The 24849-nt window shown below is 23.3% G+C and overlaps 1 protein-coding gene across 2 annotated transcripts in view; it reads left to right on the top strand.

The window, feature by feature from the left end:
- The window catches only part of LOC111640289 (neuroligin-4, X-linked-like), a 227224-nt gene that overhangs the window by 128462 nt on the left and 73913 nt on the right, over positions 1-24849 (top strand). For both annotated transcript variants that reach the window (XM_023386307.1, XM_023386299.1), the window contains exon 2: positions 18080-18229. In XM_023386307.1, the coding sequence (XP_023242075.1) occupies positions 18080-18229 (150 nt within the window). The remainder of the gene's footprint in view (positions 1-18079; positions 18230-24849) is intronic.

Raw genomic sequence — 24849 nt, 5'->3', positions numbered from 1 at the left:
TAAAGGTATCAACAGAAAACATATAATTTCTGTAATAAATCTTCATATCTTTACTTTTTCTGATAATGTTTAAAATTAGAAACATATACGCTAGAATAAATTATAAAAGTCAAATAAAAACAGGGATTTTATTTCTCTGTTACACTTTCAAATTTTGTTATGTATATTATATAAATGATTGCTATTTATTGACTCCAGTGTTTAGTTGAGAGGATTTTATATGTAAAACTTCGAAATATATTTCAAATTGTTTAGTAAACAGGTAAAGTGTTCAGTTGTAATTGACTCCTGTTCATTATCGTACATAAATTATATTCTTATAAAGTAATTTTTTTTTGTTAATTCGCGTATATGTAAGATTCTTTCTATATGTTTAAATAAAAGGTGATAATTTACTAAGTAAATAGAGATAATAACACCATTTTCTTTGCAAAAATTACTATTAATAAGACTAGTAACAGTTGCATATGTTGAATCATTTAGAACATCCGCGATCTCTTAATAGACCTATCTTAATATTAAGTGCATTTAATAATTAAAGCATGCATTAGTTTGGGTGTTTGTTGCATATGTAAGACTAGAAGCAGATATCAAATATTGATTATGTCATGAATATATTAACATTTGAACATAAAATTCCAATTTACAGCTAATTTTTAATATGTAATCTTTATAAAAGTAATAAAATAATGTTCATTAAATCATCCTTTATTAAGTATAATTGATATTTTTTTTCCTTTTATAATATTATTTTAACAACTTAATCTACGAGTGAGAGTGTAGAACTTTAAAGATCTTTTCCACTTTAAAATCTTCGCATACCGTTTGAAGCAAGTATCCTTGAAACTGTCTAGTCTTTGGTTTAAAGTATTGATGGTATTTAATGGGAAAATTATTGGAGAAATAACAGAGCTAAAATTTGTCGATAAGGGATATCAATCTCCCAAACAAGTAGAAAATCGATCAGAAACTGCTGTTTGTTCGTCTTGGTTCGAACCTAGTATAGTATGTGTTAACATGGTTGAGTGGTTATCGGCAAACCGTGAAATAGGAGTGTAACGGATGTCAGACTGACTGTCAGCTTCAAACACATTCTGTGACTAGGTGTATCATGCAATTTTCCTGATTTTTAAAAAATTTAAAGTAAAAAATTTTATTGAAATTACTTTATTACTACGTAGTATTTTATATAATTTTTTTTAAAAAAAGTATCTTGTCAAACCGTTTCTTTTAAAGTGAAATCGTTCAAAATGTCATGTAAAAGTAGGCTACACCAATAAGTTAGGTGAATTTTGATTGCTTCCTATTTAAAATCGAGCTTTAACATGATTTAAAATTGATAAATATAAAATTTATTATTTATTATACTGTTAATGAATATACTACTTTATATTATACTTAGTTTTAAGTGATTTTTAAGTTAATGCATGATATCAATCAGAAATTGTTTATACTGTATATATAATGATTTAATTTAATACCAAAGGATTGTAAAGACCTGAACGTCAATATTTAATTATGTCCTCTTTAATTTAGAAAATTAATTAATTAAATTTTTTAACTTAAATCTCAATCCTAGACAATCAAACTTAGAAACTAGCAATGATAATCTGAAGAGTAAAGTTATAAAACATGTATTAGTTTATTTTGATACTTTAATTATGCCTTTAACATCATTTCAATTCTAACATATTTCAATATACCAATAAAACAAGGTAAGTCAAAATTCCCTTGCACCTTTTTTGTTAACGTTGAAAATCATTTTTAAGATCAACAAAAAAGTGTAATTTGATTTTCCATATATGACTTGCTATGCAAGTGCTTTAACAAAATTAATACATCTTTACTAATTACTATATGAATTTATTCGATAATAAATAGAATATTTACTGTGGAATATTTCAAATGTTTACTGTCTATACCAGTATATTTTAAATAAAATATTGCTTATATAAAATCATATAAAAGGAAATAAATGTCGATCTAAGCCAAAATACATCTCTCGACGTATCTTAAACACGATTTATTTCTTTATGAGAGCTTATAAGTATGTAATCAATTTATGATATATATTTTAATAGGGTTTAATACAAGTATTAAAAATTTATTATTTTCATGAAATGATACTTATTGATTTTCAAAACAATTCAATAATCCTCGAAAAAAGAAGTTATTAACGTTATTTATGATCATTTATGTCGCAGCCACATTTATAATGGATATATTAATAGTATATTTTGAAAAAAAGTTGAACAAAGCTGTTTTTATTGGTAATTAAAAATTATTTTCGAAATAAATTTAAATTTACTTTCATATCAATTTATTAATATTTAGAATCATTAAATTTCGTAAAGTGAGTTTGCTGTTTTATATACATTACACTATATTAGAAGTGATTTGTAGACAAAAATATTTATCTAATCTTTAAAATTTAAATTAACGTTAATATAATTTATTAAAAACATAAATAAAATTAATACTATAATAAAAGAACTTTCTAATACCGATTTAAATTAAAGTATTTTTTATAGAGATATAATTTTCTAAACCAAGTTTTAAATTCAAAATAAATTTTAAGAAAAAATTACTACGAATCAAGTAAATTAAAAATTTGTATACTTCAAAGTTACAATTGTCAAACTTATATAAAAATCCTTAGAAATAAAACAGATCTTTCTTTCCTTAATTGAAAATAAACTAAAATATTAAGAATTTCGAAACTGTTAGATTTCAATGTAAATAGTTTTACAAAGATATCACAGAAACAGCTGGTTTGTATAAATTAATATTTAATTAATGAGGTAATTTAATTAAGATGAACTTTTTACTGAAACTCATCTTAGTACATTTTCTCCTACGTGTAACATAGCAAAGGAAATATTTACGAGTAGCAAGATAAACAAATGTAACAAAGAATATATTTATTTAAAAAATTTTCCGTATATTAAAATCATTGCAAAATTGATAATTGCATCTCGACTTATTGTATTGAATATGTTTCTATATGATGAAGAATTAATCTATTAGCCTATACAATAAGAGTTTATGATTCATTTAGTAGCATATATTTGTACAAGAAATAATATTTACAGAGTCACTGAAGGATTTCTAATCTTTGTTTCAATTCTTATTCTCTTTGTTAATGCCAACTCTAATTAATTCTAGAAATAATTTGAAAAGATAGCTACAAGTAATTAGGTACGAATGTAAAATTCATTTATTTACACTTTCCTATTAATATTAACTTAATAATTATTTGTAAGAATAGCGTTAATTATTATTATGCAATTAAAGCTATCCCACTTGTCTTTATTTTTATAACTAATTTTGCTAATTTTCTTTAGTATACTGTATTCACAAATAAGGATGACATGAATGATTTTGTTACGAAGTAAAAAAAAATTTTTAGTGGTCTATATTTTAATTTTTAAGTGAAAAAGTGTGATAAACTTTATCACGCGATCTTAATTACATCGAAAAAAAGCGAAGTTCCTTTCTTTTTCATAATTTTATTTCCATCCCATTAGCATAAACATTACTAAATAGCATGATATTTATATGCATTTTATTATTTATTTTAAAAAGTTTTGTTAAAATATTTTACATTAGTAATTTCGGTGATATTATTAAAATTTATTTTTATATTTTTCCATTTTTATTTTCTATATTAAATAAATTCCAATTTACAGCTAATTTTTAATATGTAATCTTTATAAAAATAATAAAAATAATGCTCATTAAATCATCCTTTATTAAGTATAATTGATATTTTTTTCTTTTTATAATATTATTTTAACAACTTAATCTACGAGTGAGAGTGTAGAACTTTAAAGATCTTTTCCACTTTAAAATCTTCGCATACCGTTTGAAGCAAGTATCCTTGAAACTGTCTAGTCTTTGGTTTAAAGTATTGATGGTATTTAATGGGAAAATTATTGGAGAAATAACAGAGCTAAAATTTGTCGATAAGGGATATCAATCTCCCAAACAAGTAGAAAATCGATCAGAAACTGCTGTTTGTTCGTCTTGGTTCGAACCTAGTATAGTATGTGTTAACATGGTTGAGTGGTTATCGGCAAACCGTGAAATAGGAGTGTAACGGATGTCAGACTGACTGTCAGCTTCAAACACATTCTGTGACTAGGTGTATCATGCAATTTTCCTGATTTTTAAAAAATTTAAAGTAAAAAATTTTATTGAAATTACTTTATTACTACGTAGTATTTTATATAATTTTTTTTAAAAAAAGTATCTTGTCAAACCGTTTCTTTTAAAGTGAAATCGTTCAAAATGTCATGTAAAAGTAGGCTACACCAATAAGTTAGGTGAATTTTGATTGCTTCCTATTTAAAATCGAGCTTTAACATGATTTAAAATTGATAAATATAAAATTTATTATTTATTATACTGTTAATGAATATACTACTTTATATTATACTTAGTTTTAAGTGATTTTTAAGTTAATGCATGATATCAATCAGAAATTGTTTATACTGTATATATAATGATTTAATTTAATACCAAAGGATTGTAAAGACCTGAACGTCAATATTTAATTATGTCCTCTTTAATTTAGAAAATTAATTAATTAAATTTTTTAACTTAAATCTCAATCCTAGACAATCAAACTTAGGAACTAGCAATGATAATCTGAAGAGTAAAGTTATAAAACATGTATTAGTTTATTTTGATACTTTAATTATGCCTTTAACATCATTTCAATTCTAACATATTTCAATATACCAATAAAACAAGGTAAGTCAAAATTCCCTTGCACCTTTTTTGTTAACGTTGAAAATCATTTTTAAGATCAACAAAAAAGTGTAATTTGATTTTCCATATATGACTTGCTATGCAAGTGCTTTAACAAAATTAATACATCTTTACTAATTACTATATGAATTTATTCGATAATAAATAGAATATTTACTGTGGAATATTTCAAATGTTTACTGTCTATACCAGTATATTTTAAATAAAATATTGCTTATATAAAATCATATAAAAGGAAATAAATGTCGATCTAAGCCAAAATACATCTCTCGACGTATCTTAAACACGATTTATTTCTTTATGAGAGCTTATAAGTATGTAATCAATTTATGATATATATTTTAATAGGGTTTAATACAAGTATTAAAAATTTATTATTTTCATGAAATGATACTTATTGATTTTCAAAACAATTCAATAATCCTCGAAAAAAGAAGTTATTAACGTTATTTATGATCATTTATNTTGAGAACAAATCACACAATTTTTTTTTCGTTTTGAAATTTCTAATATACCTTTATTTTCAATTAAACCTCTTCAATCATCAAAATATAACTCTTCTCGTGCATCATTATAATAAATTTCCCTTTTAAATCAATTTTAATAATAAATTTTTCCCGATAACATCAAACTTACTCTACTTAACCGTTTGTAACGATTTTCCTCCAAACTCATTATGAGAGTTTTTCACCTTGAACAACAAAAATTTCCACGGAAGCCACTTCTGGTGAAGGGTTTCTCATCGAAAGAAAAATTAATTCTTGCAGTGAAAGCGATATCTCTTGCGTAAGCAGAAACATTGCGAGTATCACACTCTCAATTCAGCGACCACTTACTTCTAAAAGAAAGTCTCCCTAGTGCATCATAACCAATTCTCTTTTGCATTGTTAGATTCAACGTTAAACCTAATTGCCTAAACTAATGAACGGGTATGGATATTGGAGAATAGAATGTAATTAAATATCATCAGAGTTGTAATCACACTTCAACCGAAGTATACGTGTGTTCTATTTATTACCTCTTACTGCCAACGTAAACTATTCCTAAAGAGAAAATATATATACGACTTTACGAGTTCTACCATTCTTTTTTCTTCTTTTCTAATAAAAACTTAAACGAGCTCGGCGATCAACATTAATTAATTCTTTTTTACTTAATTAAATTAATGAATTGAAAATTATATTGTATTTCGGTTTCTTAAACATGGAATATAATTTACTTTTTTTTTCTTCCTTCATTTATGATAAAGAAAAAGAATTCTAAATACTTTTTAAAGTCAAAATTAATTTTTGTGTTTGTTTTTAAACCCTCATGAGATACACAACTGTACTTATTAAATTATTTCTGAAAATTGGTATTTTTTTTAATCTTACAATTTCATTAATAATCGCGTAGATATAAGAATATAAAATGCATTTTTCGGTTCTGTAAGCAATTATTTAAATTTCAGGAAATTCTATGTGACAATTCAAAAAAAAAAACATTAAATGTAAAAAATGCCAAAAGTATTAATTTAATTTAAATTAAATTATGAAATAAAAAATATAAATATATATATATTATTTTACGTTTTTTTGGTATTGCTTGCTTGTTTTTAAATAATTTAAGAAATCTCTTAGGTACGTCTATAGATTCGATCGTGTGGGTTGATGTAATTAGGATAAATATTAAAATAATAAGGGCAAAAAATTTAAATAAAAAAAAATTATATAAAATGTTTAGTTTACTGTCTGTCATCTTCACTTTATGAAATTCATTGAAGAATATTTTCTATATTTTTAAATTTAAATTTTGTCATAACATTTATTTATTTTTATATGATTAATTCTTTAAAAAAATAAATAAATAAATTTTTTAATAGTAAATAAATCATTTTCAATTTTTCTTCATCTTCTTTAAATCATTTTCTCATTATTTATAACTTACTTCTTAAAAAATTGTTATTTGTTTTTTAGTTTATTATCAGATGTTCAATTTTTCATTCTTTTAATGTGAGAATATTACTGTAGTAGTAATCAGTGAATGATTTATTGTGAGATTCTCTTAATGTATCATTCACTCCGTAAATCATCGATTCATCTTTGTGACATTGATTCCTTGGCCAAGATCTCTTATTGCACCTCAAAAGGACGTTGTACTTAATGGATGTTGTGGCTTAAATGTAATTTAACTATTGTACTATCCACTCTTCTGAAAAATTACAACAGCATGTAACTTTTTATTTAAAATAATGTAATAAAATATCTCGTTTACTTTTATTCTTAAGAAAAGTGTTCAATTCTACGAGTTCAAGTGAATTTTGTTAAAATTAATGGTTTTAAGTATTTTCAGCTTTTGAGCAATTTAACCATTTGATATAACTTTTTCTTCTAATAAATTTAATGTTTCGTGAGTAAATAGGCATTTCTAAGTTTTCATTTTTACAAAGTAGAATAAGAATGCTGATAGCATCTTTAATTTATGATTTTTTGGTTAATTTTCTTTATATTATGGTTAGCAATAATTTAAATCTAAAAAGTATTATACGTAACACAAATATTTTATAAAACTTAAAAACATTAAACGAAAATTTGATAGTATAATAGCATTAAAATCTATTATGCAAACTGGAATTTATTGTTTTCTAAAGTTACAAAAATGCAAACTTATAAAAATTCTAAATGCATTTTAAAGTATTGAAAAATATTTTATATATTCTGTAAGACTTTCTGCTTCTTATAGCTTGTGTAAAAGATCTCAATTTAGCCTATTCATTTCCCATTTACCATTCATGTGTGATCCCATTACAGGTCACACCTCGTCACATGAGTCTGACCTGTAATGGGATTTGTTTGGGAACGAAGCAACAACTTCAACTGGCTGTGGAATATCATAAAAGTATGTATCTGATCCAAATTTTGCATTTTTATAATTAAAATATTAAGTTTAAAACTTGCTAATAATTTTCTTTTTCTTTTTAATTGAAAACATATAAATCAACAGTATAATTTCAAGTTTGAAATAACAAAATTATTGAAATTTCAATAATAAAAATAACTTACATTAGCATTTTATGTTTTCTGACCTTATAAATATATATGGACTCACATACAGACAAATTTATCAAATGTAGATAAAGTTTTTAAGATATTCTGTAAACAATGTACGTGTACGCACTCAAGTTTGATTAGAATATAATAAAAAATCAAATTTTCATACAAAGATTAAAAAATTTAAAAAAATATATAAATTAAATATTTTTTGTAAATTTTCAATATTTATGATTTTACTTGTTATCGAATCCATCCGATCTTTTTAATTGTTTAGTATAAAAATAACTTTTAGGCAATTAGCTACAATATATTACTTATTCATGTTATGCAAATACAACAAAAAACACTATGTAATTTATAAATGTTTTTCATGCATGAGATTTTAATTTAAAATGAAGTTAAATATTTTAAAGACACATAATGCAATACAAAAACTTATCCTAGCTTATTTTTTCCTGCATAATTACATTTTATACCACTTTAAAAAGATGTAGAAAAACCTATTGTTTTCTAGATTGTAATTGTTCAAAAATTGGCGCTTCAGCTCTATTTTATTTTTACTATACGAATTATTCAAATTATACAAAACATTAACATTTTTTTTTAATTTATAAAATAACTATTTTATTTTTTAAATATTTTTTTTTATTTTATCTTATATGTAAATTAACTTTTAATATCAATTATTAACTCTTATGTTTTGGAATAGGAAACACAATTTTTCATTTTAAATTATTTTAGTATTTTAATATTTAGCATTATAAAAATTTTTAAAAGATGAAGTTTTATATTAATTGAAAGTTTTTAAATAATTCTAAAATATTATACTAGAAAATCTGTGCCTAGAACGACCCTTATCGATTGCAAGTAAACATTTATCTTGTTCAACAAAAGTCAATTTTTTTTAGTATAAAAAAAGTATTAGATCTAATAAAGTTAATATAATTAATTACTTAATGAAAAGACTTGAATGTAAAAAATTGAGAATCACTTCCTCAAAATGAAAATTTCTAATCAGAAGTAGATCTAACCTTTTTGAAACTTCCATTATTTTTTTTATATGTGTAATAGTAGCTTGAATACAAAAGTTAAAAACAGTAGGCTAGTATTTAACTGAATTTTCTGTCTATTTTAGCATATTTTCTTGAAAAGTCATGCAGATTTATTCCATTTTCAATTTATAATTTTATTGTTTGAGATGATTTTATCAATAATTTTTAATTGTTTATTTATTTATAGAATTTTTAGATATATTTTTTACAAATTATAAAATTTATTAGTCTATAATTCTATAAATTCAAGAGAAAACAATAATTATTATTAAATTGTAAACTTTAAAATATATTTTTAAGAGGAGAAAAATATTTAAAACTCAAGTTTTCAACAGGAAAAAAAAATAAATAAAAATATAAATAAGAGTTTTATAAAGATACTATCCATGTTTGTGTATACTTTCAGTTTTGTATGTGTACGTAAAACTTTAAATTTTCTTTCGAGATTCATGAAAATGGCTATTTGCGTTGTCAATAAGCATTGGATTTTTAAAGTGGGAAAATCGTTTTCGTCAGCTTTATCGTCTTGCCAACATGTTGACCATTTGTTGTATCTACAAACTTACGGCTTATTTTATAATTCGATGGTTTCATCAGTTTTACAGTAGAAGTAAAATAGCGCTGACACTGCTTTACTCTAATCGCTGTAGTTTTATGTCTTTCCATAACTGGCGCCATAATACTGCTAACCAAAACGTATTCTGGGCTATGTACCCTTTCTCTATTGACTGCCGGATATGGAAATTTTTCACTAGTCTCTCTCTCTACTACTACTACTCAACCTGTAATCACGTGGTTTGATGCGATCATAAAATAGGCGATCTTTCATGTGTCGCTACAAGCACAAGCAATCGAGGTGGTTAGATCATGGCTTCTATCGTTGATGTTTGTGCGTGAAAGAGTATTCTTTGCTGATTTTTTATTGTGTACATTCAAATCGAAAGATTGATATTACTCTTTTTTTTTATGTAAAATACAAATTCTAAATCTGTTTTGGTTTAAACTTACAAGAACTTTTTATAAGGAAAAAAATTATATGAGGTATTCCTTTTTTTTTAATCTACCAGTTTTCTGAATATATTAAAATATTATATTGTGTAAATTAGAAAAATAAATTACTTTTAATTTTTTTAAAATAAGGATTTAATTTAATAAATTTTTATAAATACAGGGAAATAGTATAAATTGTTTACAAATTACTTGATTAATGTTTAATTTTTAAAGTTTTAATAGTTTTAATAAATAATTTATATTAATTCAATATAATATTAATAACTATGCGGCTTCTTTTATTAATTTCTTTCAAAGTCTATAACACTATTTGATAAATTTATTTCTAATATCCAAATGTTAAATCTAGAAATTTATTTTATAATATTTATTATTAATTTCTAAATATATTTGTAAAGACTATGTAATATTCATTCGTTGTTTACCATTTATTTGACATGGTTTATTTTTAGATTTAATAGCATTTTAATTCTACATTTACAATTAAATAAAATAATAGCATTATAAAATTATTAGCAATATTAGAATTTCTGAGAGAATAAATCCTTGTAAATTAAGCTTATTTTAGAAAATATTAAAATGCTAGTTAGAAAAATAATTTCAAACTTATACATTTTTAAATATATAGCCTATATATATTAAAATTTAAGTATGTAGTCCTATATATTGTCTTTTTATTACTAAAAATTGAAAAAAATATTATAAAACTTTATACTTACATTAGTCCTGTATATATTGATAATATAATACTGAATAACATATGCAAATATATATTTTAAATTATAATTTCGTGAATAAACTGGATATTATTTTCTTTTGTTAATTTAAAATTATTATATCTGTACAAAAATAAAATTTCTTATTTTTCTATTAGCTATAGTATTTTATTTGAATTGGTAATGTTTCTTTGTTAACAATTTACATTACAGAAATTTCAATATTCATCTCATCAATCATAAATATGTTTGGTTGGTTACAATGTTTTATTTTGCTTTCATCAAGATGTAACTGTCCTTCCTGAAATAACGTTCTGGCTAAATAATTGTTTGCCTCTATCTCTTGGGAGAAGAACATATCTTTATCATCATTCTCATATTATTAGTTTCATTAAAAATATTTGTATAAGTTTGTAGGTGAAATATTTCTCATCATACTCTCATACAATATTGTGTTTTCTGAGTTAGAAAATATATAAGATATTATCAAACTAAATATTTGTGTCACTAAATTAATTGTCCAAAAAATAAATATAAATAAACATCATCATAAATTTGACTTTAAAATAGTTGCAATTTATTAAACATTTAATAGAGAGTTAAGGAAAGTATCGTTATTTATATATTGCTAATACTTCATCCAAATGTTAAATTTCATATTATCAGGAGAAACTGGGGAATCCTGAACACCGGATAAGCCAGAAAAATATAATAAATAGTGTAAAATACACTAGTTTTTACACTATATTATCATTAGTAAGTTTCCATACTTCGTGTAGATGAAAACATGTTGTTTTGAAAGATTTTATTCTTTCAGTTAGTGTTTTTATCACAAGTGTCATATTAAGTTTATAGATATCTCTGTAAATATGGATTATAATGTATTTTGTGCTATTTATTTATTATATATCATAATGTAGATAGGGTAACGTCTCTCTTTCCATACCTGGGTAGTTAAATGTGGCTATTTGGGACTGCTGCAAACAATTTCTTGGGACAATCCCGGACAGCTTCATAGTGCTCAGAATTATCACGGGGTTTACTGTAATAATCTACAATATGAGATTGCCATGAAGTTGAATAATACAATATGAGATATGTCAGGAGTAGATTCTGATCATGACTGTCTAAAATTTTAGTCATTATTAATTAAATATTTGATATGTTCATTTCCTTTTTTCTTCGTAAATTACAAATTCAAATACAATAGATTTGTCAATATGTACTAATAAATTATATTTAATTTTTTTATTTTTATTTTCTGGAGAATTTTGGCTACTTTCTAGATGTCCGCTTTTCCCTCGCGCCACAGGGGGAATACCGGACACTGCATAATTGTCTAGTTTTTTAATCTTTGCAGAAAACAGGTTAGATATTTTTAATTTTGTATACTATAAAGTAATTAACAGATTAGTGTATAAATTGATACATAGGTCTTTTACTCTAACGACTCTAGTGGTAAAGAATAAAAATTATTTTGTATAGAAATTCCTCAGTTCCTTTAATTAAAATTATATTTTCTACTAAAAACTATATTTACATTCCTTCTTGATACTGTAGTTTAATATTGTATATTGAAAATTTATTTCAATGTTTAAACCATTTACCATAAAAATAAAATTAAAATAACTAAATTCTACTTAAGTTATATATAAAAACTGTTAGTATTCAAATAGATTTTAATGTAATTAAATTTCAATTCTACTTCAATTAAAAATTAATCTTTAAAAAAAATGATAATTACAAATCAACTTAATATAAGTCAATGAAAGTTTTAAAAATCAAAACAAACCTTTTAATGAGGAAGAAATTTACAAATTATCTTATTTTGAAGTGAAACTTAATACTTTTATATAAAAAATAAAAATAATAAGGATAAAAGATAATTTACAAGCAAATATGTTATTCTCATTAAAAATATATTTGTGGAATATAAAACACTGAATTAATTCTTACAAGTATAGATTGTAAATACATTTCCTTATTTCAATTATGGTCTTGATTTAGTAAACTTCACTATTTGCATAGTTTATTAATTTAGACATACAAATAAAAATACTTTTTCTCTCCGGCTATATAATCTTTGTTTTTAGATGCTACAGCTGATATATAAGGCAAAAGAAAAGAAATTATTCTACACTGATTAATATTCTTAACCCACAGAATAAACCTTAGGCGAAGGCATGAATAGTTACAAAAATATCCTACAATAATTAAACTTGCTGTTTTTATCTATTTGTTATTTATATCTAATTAAATAACATTTCTTTCTAAATTCTATTTTCAATTTTTATTCAATTTAAATATTTTAGAATGTCTAATTTACTTTCAATTGTTTAGTGTGTACGTATTATAAAAATCCCTTTTTTTGGAGTTACGAGTAATCTACTCTTTTTATATTAAAAATTTATTTAAAAAAATTTTTAAAGTTATATGTAGCGGAGTTGAAGACTTACATTTTTTTTTCTGTTCTTTATTTTATATTTGGTTTAATCTTTCTTGCGAGTTTTTTTTATTTATAATTTGGATAATGAAGTTTTAGACTTTATTTAATTTTTTAATAAGAAATTAAAGAATTTTTTTTTCATTTCTTATTTTATTCGCAACTTTTTCTTATTATTATTTTTATTTTGACTTTTTAAATATTATTTGTAGCTTGTTTCGTAACTCCTTAAGTTTGTTTATTCAGTTTTTACAATAATTTATTAAATTTACTATTATTTATTTCTTTAAAATTTTTGAATTTATTTTTTTTTATGTTTAAATCATATTTATATTTTGAAATTTTTAAAAACAAAATTTAAATTTCTTTGGCATATTTTAATGAAAAAATCTAAAAAAAAAAGGCACGTCTTACTTTTGACCTTTCTTTTTATTATTTATAAAATTTTATATATTTTTCTCCTCTCAACTTTGTTAAGTAAATTTTATATTTCATCTTATTTTAATTTAAATTTTATGATGTACCTTTATTGATTTTTGAATTTTCTAATTAAAATTCCATAGACCTATATTCTTTGTGTATTTATCTTCATTATAATTTTTAACTTTAAAAAAATTATTAAAGATAATAAATTATTATTATTTCTGTTTACGTAAGTTTTAAATTTATATTTTTTAATTGATTAAATAATTATAAATTTCATTTTAATGTAAAATAGTTAATTATATTAGAAAATTTTATATTAAACATAGTTTATATTTAATTTTTCAAATTTGTTTTAATGCACGTGTTAATAATTTATATACCGTAATTAATTTTTCAAATTTTCATTAAAAAATTAAAGAAATCTGTAAAAAGAATAAGAGATAACATTTCAGGAAAATTATGTTTACTATACAAAAACTATTAATTTATAATTGTTTAAATTTAAATACAGTCGACCCCCTATAACACTGTTGATAATTCCGTTTTATATGAATTTCATGTTGTACGAGTCACGTATATTTTACAAATACGTGAGTCGTTCACAGCCCGGCACACGTATTTGTAAAATCTAAGTGACTCGTACAACATGGAATTCATATAAAACGGAATTATCAACAGTGTTATAGGGGGTCGACTGTATTTTTATTACAAATAAAAATTGTCTACTTGTTTATTATTATTATTTGATTTTATAAATAAAGCATACAAATAAATATCAGACATAATTAATACATTAAAAAATTAACATTAATACAATATACAACAATAATAATTTAATATTAACTAATTAAAAAAATTAAAATTAATTCATGAAATATAGAGAGAATATAATGCTTTACATTGTTAATACAGGTTGGATTAATTGACTTTTTCTCACAATACAGGACGGTTAAATGGTTAGAATATTTTTTAAAAAAGACTGAACAACAGAAATATCTAATTTTTCGTCAATTAGTTACAGAAATATAGAAGAAAATGCATTATTTTTTATTTATAGGCCTAGGATAAATTTCTGTAAAAAGAAAAAAACCATATCTCTAATTAATGTGAGACTATTCAGACTATTCATCTTATTAACTGTACAGAAAATATTCATAAGAATCATTTATTCATATACAAAGTAGTTTCTTTAGACTACAATGCTTAAAACAGTTCTTATAAATAAAATAGAAAAAACCAAGAAAAATAGGAATAAACAGAATAAGTTAATGTATATAAACAAACAAATTAAAATAAATTATTTCTTATAATATTTTATTTAAAAAAATGATTTATAAAAACATCATACAGCAGTTTTCCAGCATTTTCCACTGGAGTGTCTACTCGAAGTATTTAAAGGAAAGACGATATATAGATTTTTATATCATGCTACTATATCAATATAATCGAACAAAACGAGAAATAAAAAAAAAACTTCATTCAATCACCGCCATAATTGATGAAATAAGACAAAATGTGTTATTAATTGAATGTGAGATACAATTTTTTTACATTTCGATTAAAGTTTAAGAATTATTTATTTAATTTAATTGCAAAATTTTAGTAAATTGTAAGTATAGTGTCTTATCAGGCTTATGATTTTAAAAAATAAACTAATTTTATAATAATAAATATTTAATTAATTCTATACAGTTTCTACACTTGATACATGATATTAAAATTAATTAATCAAACTACAACAGAGATTTTTTTTCTAAAATAAAGAATGAATTAAACTACAAAAGAGATTAATAATTCACCTTATAGAATATTCAAAATTCAAGAAATTTTCTTGGAACAAGATTGTCAATCCAATAACTAAAAATTTGAAGTTAAAGAATGCAAAAGCACAGCCCATTTCAATTTTATTTCCCTACTATCATGACTTTACACGGTTATATGGCAATAAAATGCTATTTCATTTTCACCATTAATTTTAAATTTAAAAGAATTGTATGTAAAGTTTATTTGTGTGATGTCCTCGTTTGAATAACTTAATATTAAGAATCAACCTTTATCATTATACTAAGAAATCGTATGTCAGTAGTTTATTGACTAACAAAATCATAGAGCATGCGATCTTCCACAGATGGTTTCGTCATGAATTATTCCTTACCTATTGGTCTTTTATACTTTTACTTGATTAAATTTTGTTTCTGATTCAAAATGGAATATTTATATTATTCATTTCAACATTGTTTAAAATAAACTTTTTTTCATATACTATATATATATTACGTTTATGATAATTGTTTTTATATAATTATACCAAGTTTAAAAGCGGTTAAAATCGATCATTTAATGCATTAATTTGTAACGTTTATAATGCTATATGAAGCTCTTTCGGATCAAATCTTATTAAATTTTTTGTTGTCATTAAGTAAGCTACCATTTATTAACAGATACATGTAAGATTTATTTTCAATTTTAATCAGTAATTCTACAGCTATTTATTTTAATATCGTCTATATAATTTAAGTTAGATAAGAATAACTATTCGATTAGATAATTTATTTAAAAACAGTTTATTAGGGGTAGAAAGCGAGAAAGAAATATTATTATTACTTAAAAATTTATATAATATTAATTGTATTAAATTTATTATTTAGTATGAAAATATATAATATAGCTAAATAAATTAGAAATACTGTATATATTTATTAATAATTTTAATAAATTAATCTAATCATTTTAGTTGTAAAAAACTTTTTCATTTATTAAATTTTTTAAATATTATTGTATGAAAAATGGATTATATATTTAAGCTGATTAAACTGAATTTTACTTTCCTGATGTTTACATAAGATAGAAAGTTCTGGATTTGTTTTTACAGAAATGATTACTATCGTGCTTAAAATATGAAATATATATATAAAAACGAATTTTTAAACTTTTTTAATGTATAATATTTTATAAAAATGCTAATTACATACGAATATGTGCAAAAATACTAAGTATATACCTTCGTTTATGTATTATCTTTGAAGTTTTAATATTAAAGTAACATATAATAGGATATAAAATGCATTTTTCGCAAAAAAGTGTATCAAAAATATGAAAACTTTGGAAACTTAAAACCAAAATTCGACTTTAGATTTCTTTTGATAAAACAAGAACTAAATCCACATAATTCACAGAATCGATATTATAGAGTAGAATTTCGGATGGTTATTCTTTTATTAACTTTATTTATGGCTTTTTTAGGTAGCCATATCGATCTATCTAGACATATTTTAGCAGAATTTACCCGTTCCGTTATGGAATTTCTTTTATTAATCTTTAACCTATTCATTCTTTTCTTTTATTATTGGATTAATAATGCGGTAATGAAGACCTTTAATTGTTAAGTCATTAAGAAACATAACCTATTAAAAACGCCCATTGAAAAAAGTAGTGATTAGGGAAAGTTTTTGTCTGGGTGAAAACAATTACCCGAGGATTTTGAAAAGAAGCTTTGATTTTGGAACATGTCACCGACAGAATCGTAATTTTACTTAATAGTAAAGTAGAGGACAGCAGGAGGGATCAAAGAGGAAGAAAGGTTGAAGCAATTTCAAACTTCACACCCTCTTTTACTTGATATATAACTTTGTGACCGACCCCAAAAAAATTAGATGGAGAAAAAAGTAACAGAGAGAGAGGAGCTAGTAAAGAATAGAAGACTTAGTAGTGCACTTCACACATCCTTCACTTCAAAACGATGTGAACGAGATTAAAACAGAGAGCCGACAAATGATAGGCGGCTCTTCTGTGAGTGACTGTGGCAGAAAAACATGAAGTCCATGGTGATAAAGCCCCTTTTATCGTCGGACTAATATCGGTGATGGTCTGGTCGCTGTTCTAGATGGTCACTTATCGCGTGTCTTTTAGCTTCACCGTCATCTGCACCTGGAATCTGATGAACTGTTTTGGTTGGAGATCCAACTAAAATCCTCTCGTTGAGAGTAGAAAAGAAGAATGGGAAACGGAGATAAGACAAAAGGCAAAGAGATCAATGACAGCCATCATTTGTACCTCTCTCGGTGATAAGTAACGTTTGAGCTCTCTCTACTTTATGCCTCCGGTTCGTGTCCAAGTAGTTTTTTTGCCTGGAGCTTTAATAATTTATATGTGGATGGTCTTCCTAACAGTTTATTTTGTGGTCTTTGTGTTTATAAAATAAAATTGCTTGTATGCATGCTCTATTTATTATTTATTATTTTATACAAAATTTTTCAAATAAAATGTTTTTATAATAATAAAAATAACAATAAATATTCCAAAAATTTGTAAATAATAAAAAATATTTTTTATTTTAAATATTGTTTCATTATTATACATATATAAACAAGTAATAAAAATCGATTATTATTTAAATATTAAATTTTAATAAAATATTTATAAAATATGAAATTTATTTAAAATTAATTACAATAATAATGCGAAATGTGTTAGTTCACAAAAACGCATTTCGCATATCTTATAATGATTGCTTATAATATTTTATTGCTTTTAAGATAAAAATAACTTATGCTGATTAATTAATTAATTATCATTAATAATGAATAATTATGATTCATTTTTAAAATGTGTATATATTTGCATCAGGTAATCGAGACAATGCGAAATTTCCAGTCATGATGTACATACATGGTGAATCATATGAATGGAATTCAGGCAATCCATATGATGGAAGTGTTTTGGCTAGTTTTGGAAATGCCGTTGTGATTACCATCAATTATCGCCTTGGTGTTCTTGGTAAGTATTTTGTTTTATAAAATAATAAAATTTCATATTATATAAATTCAAAAAAAAATTTTAATTTCTACTCCATTATCTTTAGCTTACATTTACAGTGTTATTTTTATATTGATTCTTTTAACAATAATTAAATTTATTAACGTTAAACATAATTTACAAAAGATAATTTCAAATTTTTAAGTAATTTTTATTAAATTTATTTATTTTTGCTTTTATAAAGAATAGATGTTTATAGTAATTTCATTAAAATTTTAACAAATATTAATGTAATTTTTATTAGTTTTATAATAGAAAAAGTTAAAAATAAAAATTCAAGTAGTTTCAAAAAATAAAATCAAATAAAATGTTAAAATAAGATATGGATATAATGGAAAAATGCATAAATTTATAAATGCAAATTATAATAATTTGACGATTTCGTTGAATTATTTGAGAATCTAAATGTAAGAATTGGAAATTCATGAAACTTGGAAATTAATCTCTGGGTGTGGTGTTTATTAGATCAAGATTCTATTTGTGCTAGAGATATATAACGAAAGACGTTCAAATAAAAGTTGTATGATGCTTAAACTTTTAAAGCTTCATAGAATATAAAGGATGATACGTAAATCATGAGGGATTTAGAATAAATTTTAATAAAGAAATTGCAAATACAGTTGTATTAAACGGCATGAATTTAAAACGATACTCAGATTTATTAATAAAATAAATTTAAGAAATAATTTAATGAATGCAATTAAATGAATTAATGATAAAATTTCGATGTGAATAAAAGGAAAATTAAACTTTAAATCCTCTAATGAATCTGCATCTGTAAATAAATATGGTTAACTGAAAAGTTACAAAATTTAAATAAATTTAACAAAGTAGACAATAAATAGATGTCTTCTTAAAATTACAACATAAGAAAACACCTACGTATTGTCTACTTTACTAAATTTATTTCTGACACTTTTTATCAAATGGTTAACTGATAATAACTATTAAGTATTTATAAAAAATTAGAGAAAATAGATATTCATGTATATATATATGAATATCTATTTTCTTTAATTTTTTTATATATTACAATATATATATATAGTAACTATTATTAATGGAAATTTTATAAAAAATTAACGAGCAGATATCCTTAAACATATTTTATTCGTTTTTTAAATATTTTTTCAAAATATTTCGAATGCTTTAACTTCTATTAAGTTTTATAATTAAAATTTTAACACATAATAAATATATTTTTAATTTTTTTAACATTGATTTACCTAATTTGTCTTCTATTTTCTATATTTCTATGAATACATCTCTTATCATCATTTATTATCAAAATTGTTTATTATGTATTACTAGCTAAATTTCTTTTATTCTATCAATTTATAGGAATTTAATTAATTATTTTTTTACTTTTTTTTATTAATTAATATAAAATATTTTAGAGGAATGCCAAGAACTTTTTCTTTTTTTTATTAAAAAGTAATATGTTAATAAAATCTATTACTTTCGTCGTAAAAAACAGCTAAAATTTATCTCTACAATATTAATAATAAATAAGTTAGAATTAATTATAATTTTCTTAAAGCGTGTAGAATTTGAAACAAAAATTTAAAATTAAATAAATTTAATATCGCATCTGTTATCTTTAATAAAACTTATATGCTTTAATATAGCTCATTGATTAGGGGGTCCATCCAAGAATAATTGGATTTACCTCTAATACCATATCCGGAACATTATCCATGTTTATTACATCAGTTTTAGATACGAGGAATACTAAATAGCCTGCTGCTTAATAAGGCTAATTTCTTTTAAAATTAATTAATGGATATTGTATTAAAGATCGATGAAATTTTGTTACAATGATTAATTATCAAAAATAATCGATTTAAAGTTACATCTAGGATAATTAGTAATAAGATTATTCTCTTAAATTTTTTCTGTTAATAATATTATACTAGTTGCTAAAATTTAGGATCAATACTTTAAAAAAAAATTAACAAACTTTCTATATATTTATATACAAAGTGTACTGTAAGTTATGCATAATGATATCAGGAACACAGTAACTTACAAGGTGACCTAAGTGATGTAGTTGCTACTGAAAAGTTTATTACTAAATTCAAGATTGTAATCACTGAATATATTGTAGGCAACAAAACAGCAATACGTTATAAAAGTTTTGGTTAAGGAAAGCTGTGATATTAGTTAAAATTTACAAGATCTTATCTGTCAGAAGGCATATTTATAGCTAATTCGTATGCATATATCCAAAGTAATAATTAATTAACTTCTTTGTTTTTATATAAAATCAATTAAACTATTACATATATTCAAGAAGGTTTTTACTTGAAATTTTACATAAATATGTATGATTATACGAAGTAAAACTCTTTTAAATTATTTTTCATAAAGTCTAATATTTTACGAGCAATTATTTATTGTGATATTGTCACAATTCCGGGCTATAGTTTTTAATCATATTTTTAATTTATTTAATTTAAAATATATCTCTTTACTTGAAATGAGTAGTGGTTTGCACCTATACATCATACTTTTTCTCTTGACAATAGAATTGTGCCGGTTATCTAACAACTTTCAGGGAAAATTATTTGAATTGAAATAACATGACTTCTGGTGTGCATCGAGATATCATATATATATATATATATAGTTAATCAGGGCCATTAAGGAAAGGCGGACAGACGGACGGACGAATGACAGTGGGAATTTATAGGTCTACAATTTTTTCAAATAAGGGATGATTGATTTAAAATAAGTTTAATTAATAAGATTAAGATGATAGATTTAAGTTAATCATTAAATAAATTGTTTGTAATATTTAATACAAACAAAATAACATTTCATTAATTATAATGTAAATTAGTATACTTAAATTACCACGAAATTGTACAAAATAATAAAATACGGTATTTTTGCTTAAAAATTATTCTACAGTTTCACAGTATTAATGTTGATATTTAAATTGCAATTAATATCCTAAATTAATTGTATATAATACAAAGGAGTTTTAGAAAAAGCAAGCAATTTCCTGTAAGTTAGCGATAGACTACAAGAATTAGTAAATTAAAGTGTAAAATTAGGCTAAAATCCATTGGTAATTATCTTCCTCAGATATTTATCTATATTAATCGATTATGCTCTTATATATTCGTGGTACATTCAAAAAGTTTTGAGGCTGATGCAGTATTGCCAAATGTATTGATATGAAAACATTTTAAGCAGCCAAAATCATACACTTCTGCCAATTCTGGTACAATTGTTCAAAACATTTTTGGAACTTTTTTTTTGGCGTTCCATATCATCTTTTGCATCATCTTCACTGCAGAAACGTTGTTCCTTTAGAAGTGCCTTCATTTTTGAGGAAAGATAACAAGATGCTAAGTCAGACATATATGCAGGGTGCAGGAGCAATGTTACATCCATTTTGGCCATACAACTTTGTAATCTACCGTCCCTATTTGTCTGACCTCGAACCTTACTATTTTTACCTTCTTTCCAAAGAGGAAAGAATTATTAAGGGAGCAATGTTTTGATGATAAAGATGCTGTGGAAGAACAGGTCTCCAAAAAACCAGTTTCTAAAATGTTTCGAACAATTGTACGAAAGTTGGAAGAAGTGTCTAGCTGAGGATGAACAGTACTTTGAAGGGGCTGTGTTTAAAATGACACAATTTTTTTCATTTATCATTTTAAGGAATACTCATAATTTCATTTATTCTTTGCATATTTCTTTTATTAGTTAATGCGCAATATATTAAAAAATAGCATGTTTTTTTCAATAAAAAAATGTAATAAATGATCGAAGCTCATGTCCAGCCTGAAGAATAAATATAAGTACTTTAAGGCATCCATTAAATTCACCATCTGTATTATGACTGCCGACTTTTGAAAAACTCTAGGGATTAAGATTTTCAAAATGTCCGATATAGCTTCAACCTTATAAACATTTATCATCTTTTTAAGTATCTTAAAATATATATAAGAGATATAGATATATATTTTTATGTTTATACGTTTTATAAAGAATTAAATGTTTGAAGATGAAAGAGAACTTGCAAATTTTAAATATTTTAAGATAAAATAATAATAATAAAAATATGGTAGCAAATATAGCAAAGAAAAAACCTTTTACGGAATCAAATATTAATAGTTATGCTTAAATGTTGACTAATATTCAAAGCAAAACATCATATATTTTTGTTTGATATTTAACAGAAATAATTTATAAAAAAATTAAAACAAAAAAACAATTTTTAAGGAGCTGAGACATGAAATTTTGATAGAGATTTTAAAAGGACAATTATTATTGAGACTTTTAACCGTAAGCCATTTTAACGACGGATCCCGGAATTATATGGGTTAAAATTTACAAATTATTAAAGAGACTAACGACGACGCCATGCTTCGTCTGTGTTTGCACCACAGCAAAATAATAATGATTACCTCGTAATATCATCACCATCATCAAGCTTACTGTAACAAATTTTAAGGTAGGTTTAGCTTAAATTGTTAATTGAGAGTTTGTTCATAGCGATAAATAGAGAAACAAATAGCCTAATTAGTTATCTTGATCATTTAGTACTGAGAAATAAACGACACGAATACGTTGAGTTCTTTGTTGTTTATAAAATCAGTGACTATTATTTTTATTAAGTAATTTTAATTAATTTATAATCAAGTATACAGTATTTTATTCTGTCTAAGAACACCATTTCAAAATTAGGAATTTCAGTTTTTTTCTTAGTGCCGAAACTACTTACAAGTTAAAAATTTATCCTCAGTAATGTGTGATTAAATTTAAGATTTTTATTTTAAAAAAGTGAGAAATGTGATATTTTTTAAAAAAAACTTTGAAAATAGAATCTCTTTATTAATAAAGAAACAATAAATTTATTATATTAAAATAAGAAATTAATATAAAATACGTTAACAAGTTATAAGTAAAATTTTTATCAGTGGGATTTTTCTCTTAAATGTCGTCTTAAGATAAATTTAAATTAAAAAATAAATTTATTTATAAGCATTAAATGTTAAAATTGATATAGTATTAATTTTATGAATGATTTTCAACAAAATAGCGTTATATTTTTGATAAAACTTGATACTCATTCATTCAAACTGGAACATTTCGGAAGAGGCGTTAAAATCATACTCCGATTTTCATGCTCTCTTACCTTACTCTAAACTAGTTCATGTGAGAAAACTTCAGAGATAGTGACATATTAAAGAGGCTATTTCCGTAGAATTACCGCAATGTACCGCAGCTTATATTTTGTACACGATGACGTCAAGAAGACAGCAAGTGAAATAAATTTTATGGCTATAAATATTNTCAATTAAGAAATGTTTTACTAAGTTATTATAAGACTATAATCAATAAACTATTTCTATAACTTATCATCTTAATCAGATAATTTAATATTGATTCTAGAAGTTATATAATTTATCGAAAATTCGAAATTTTATTAAAGTATTTTTCACTTTTAATCATACATAATGTATAATTACATGTTTTAATCACATTACATTAATAAATAGATATTTTATTAAATTAAAATTTACACTTATGTTTTTGAAAAATGAAAGTTTTCTCATTAGAGTAATTTAATAATTATAAATTTAATTATATTAAAAATATTTCATATTAAATACGATTAATATTTTAAATTCTTTTAATATAAGTTTTATCGTCTTTCACTACATTATAAATTTTATACCTATTATTCTTCATTCTTATATTTTGCTTCCTCTCATGATCTTTGTTATAAGACATTATTGTCAAACAGAGATTTTGTCTGTCGTAAAAGGATATGAATATAAAAAGCAAAAACATTTATGTAATGGGTTAAAGTTTCTTTAATATATTTTAATAGTATGTGATCTTTTTAAATTAGACTATTTATTATTGAAAATTATCAAACATCTTTCTTAAATTATGTTTATAAAATCAGATTGTGTAGTTGCTTAATTAATTGATTTTATCTTTATGTGGCTTTCAGGCTAGACATATATTGCTCTTATGTATCTATAACTGATTTCGCGGAAGTTTGATAGCACCTTTAATTAACACTTTTATCTTACACAAGTACTCTCAACTTACTCCAATAAAATCTTTCTAGGAATTTCTCTTCTGTTCTTCACTTACATTCGTCAATATCTTTTATCTAACTTTTCTCGAGTTTTCCTTATTCATTTATTGTTTCTATTTTATCAGAAATCATAACTAATTTACTTTTATAATCTATTTTAATCTTTAAAAGCTATTTACATAAGTAATACAGTAGAGCGTCGATTATCCGAATCAATTGGGGACTGGGGTTGTTCGGAAGATCGATGTTTCGGATAACCGATTATGTACGAAAAAATATATTAATTTATCCCATCCCATTTTTCTCCGTAGCGTATCGCTTTGCGTTGAATTTTTGTCGATGTTAAGCCTAACGAAGACTATTGTATCGTTAAAAATTATTTTATTTTATTTTATACGAACAAAATAAATATATTGAAAAATATAAAAACAATAAAAAATTATACTTCAGAAGTTAATTTAGTATCAAAAACGTAAAATATTTGAGTAGCCCAAGACATAGCCAAAGATTGCAG

This window comes from Centruroides sculpturatus, unplaced genomic scaffold (assembly GCF_000671375.1).
Source record: "Centruroides sculpturatus isolate CEXI.00-Female unplaced genomic scaffold, Cexi_2.0 scaffold177, whole genome shotgun sequence".
Lineage (NCBI taxonomy): Eukaryota > Metazoa > Arthropoda > Arachnida > Scorpiones > Buthidae > Centruroides > Centruroides sculpturatus.
Note: the sequence above shows the minus strand (reverse complement) of the source record. Positions and strands in the feature narration are given on the sequence as shown.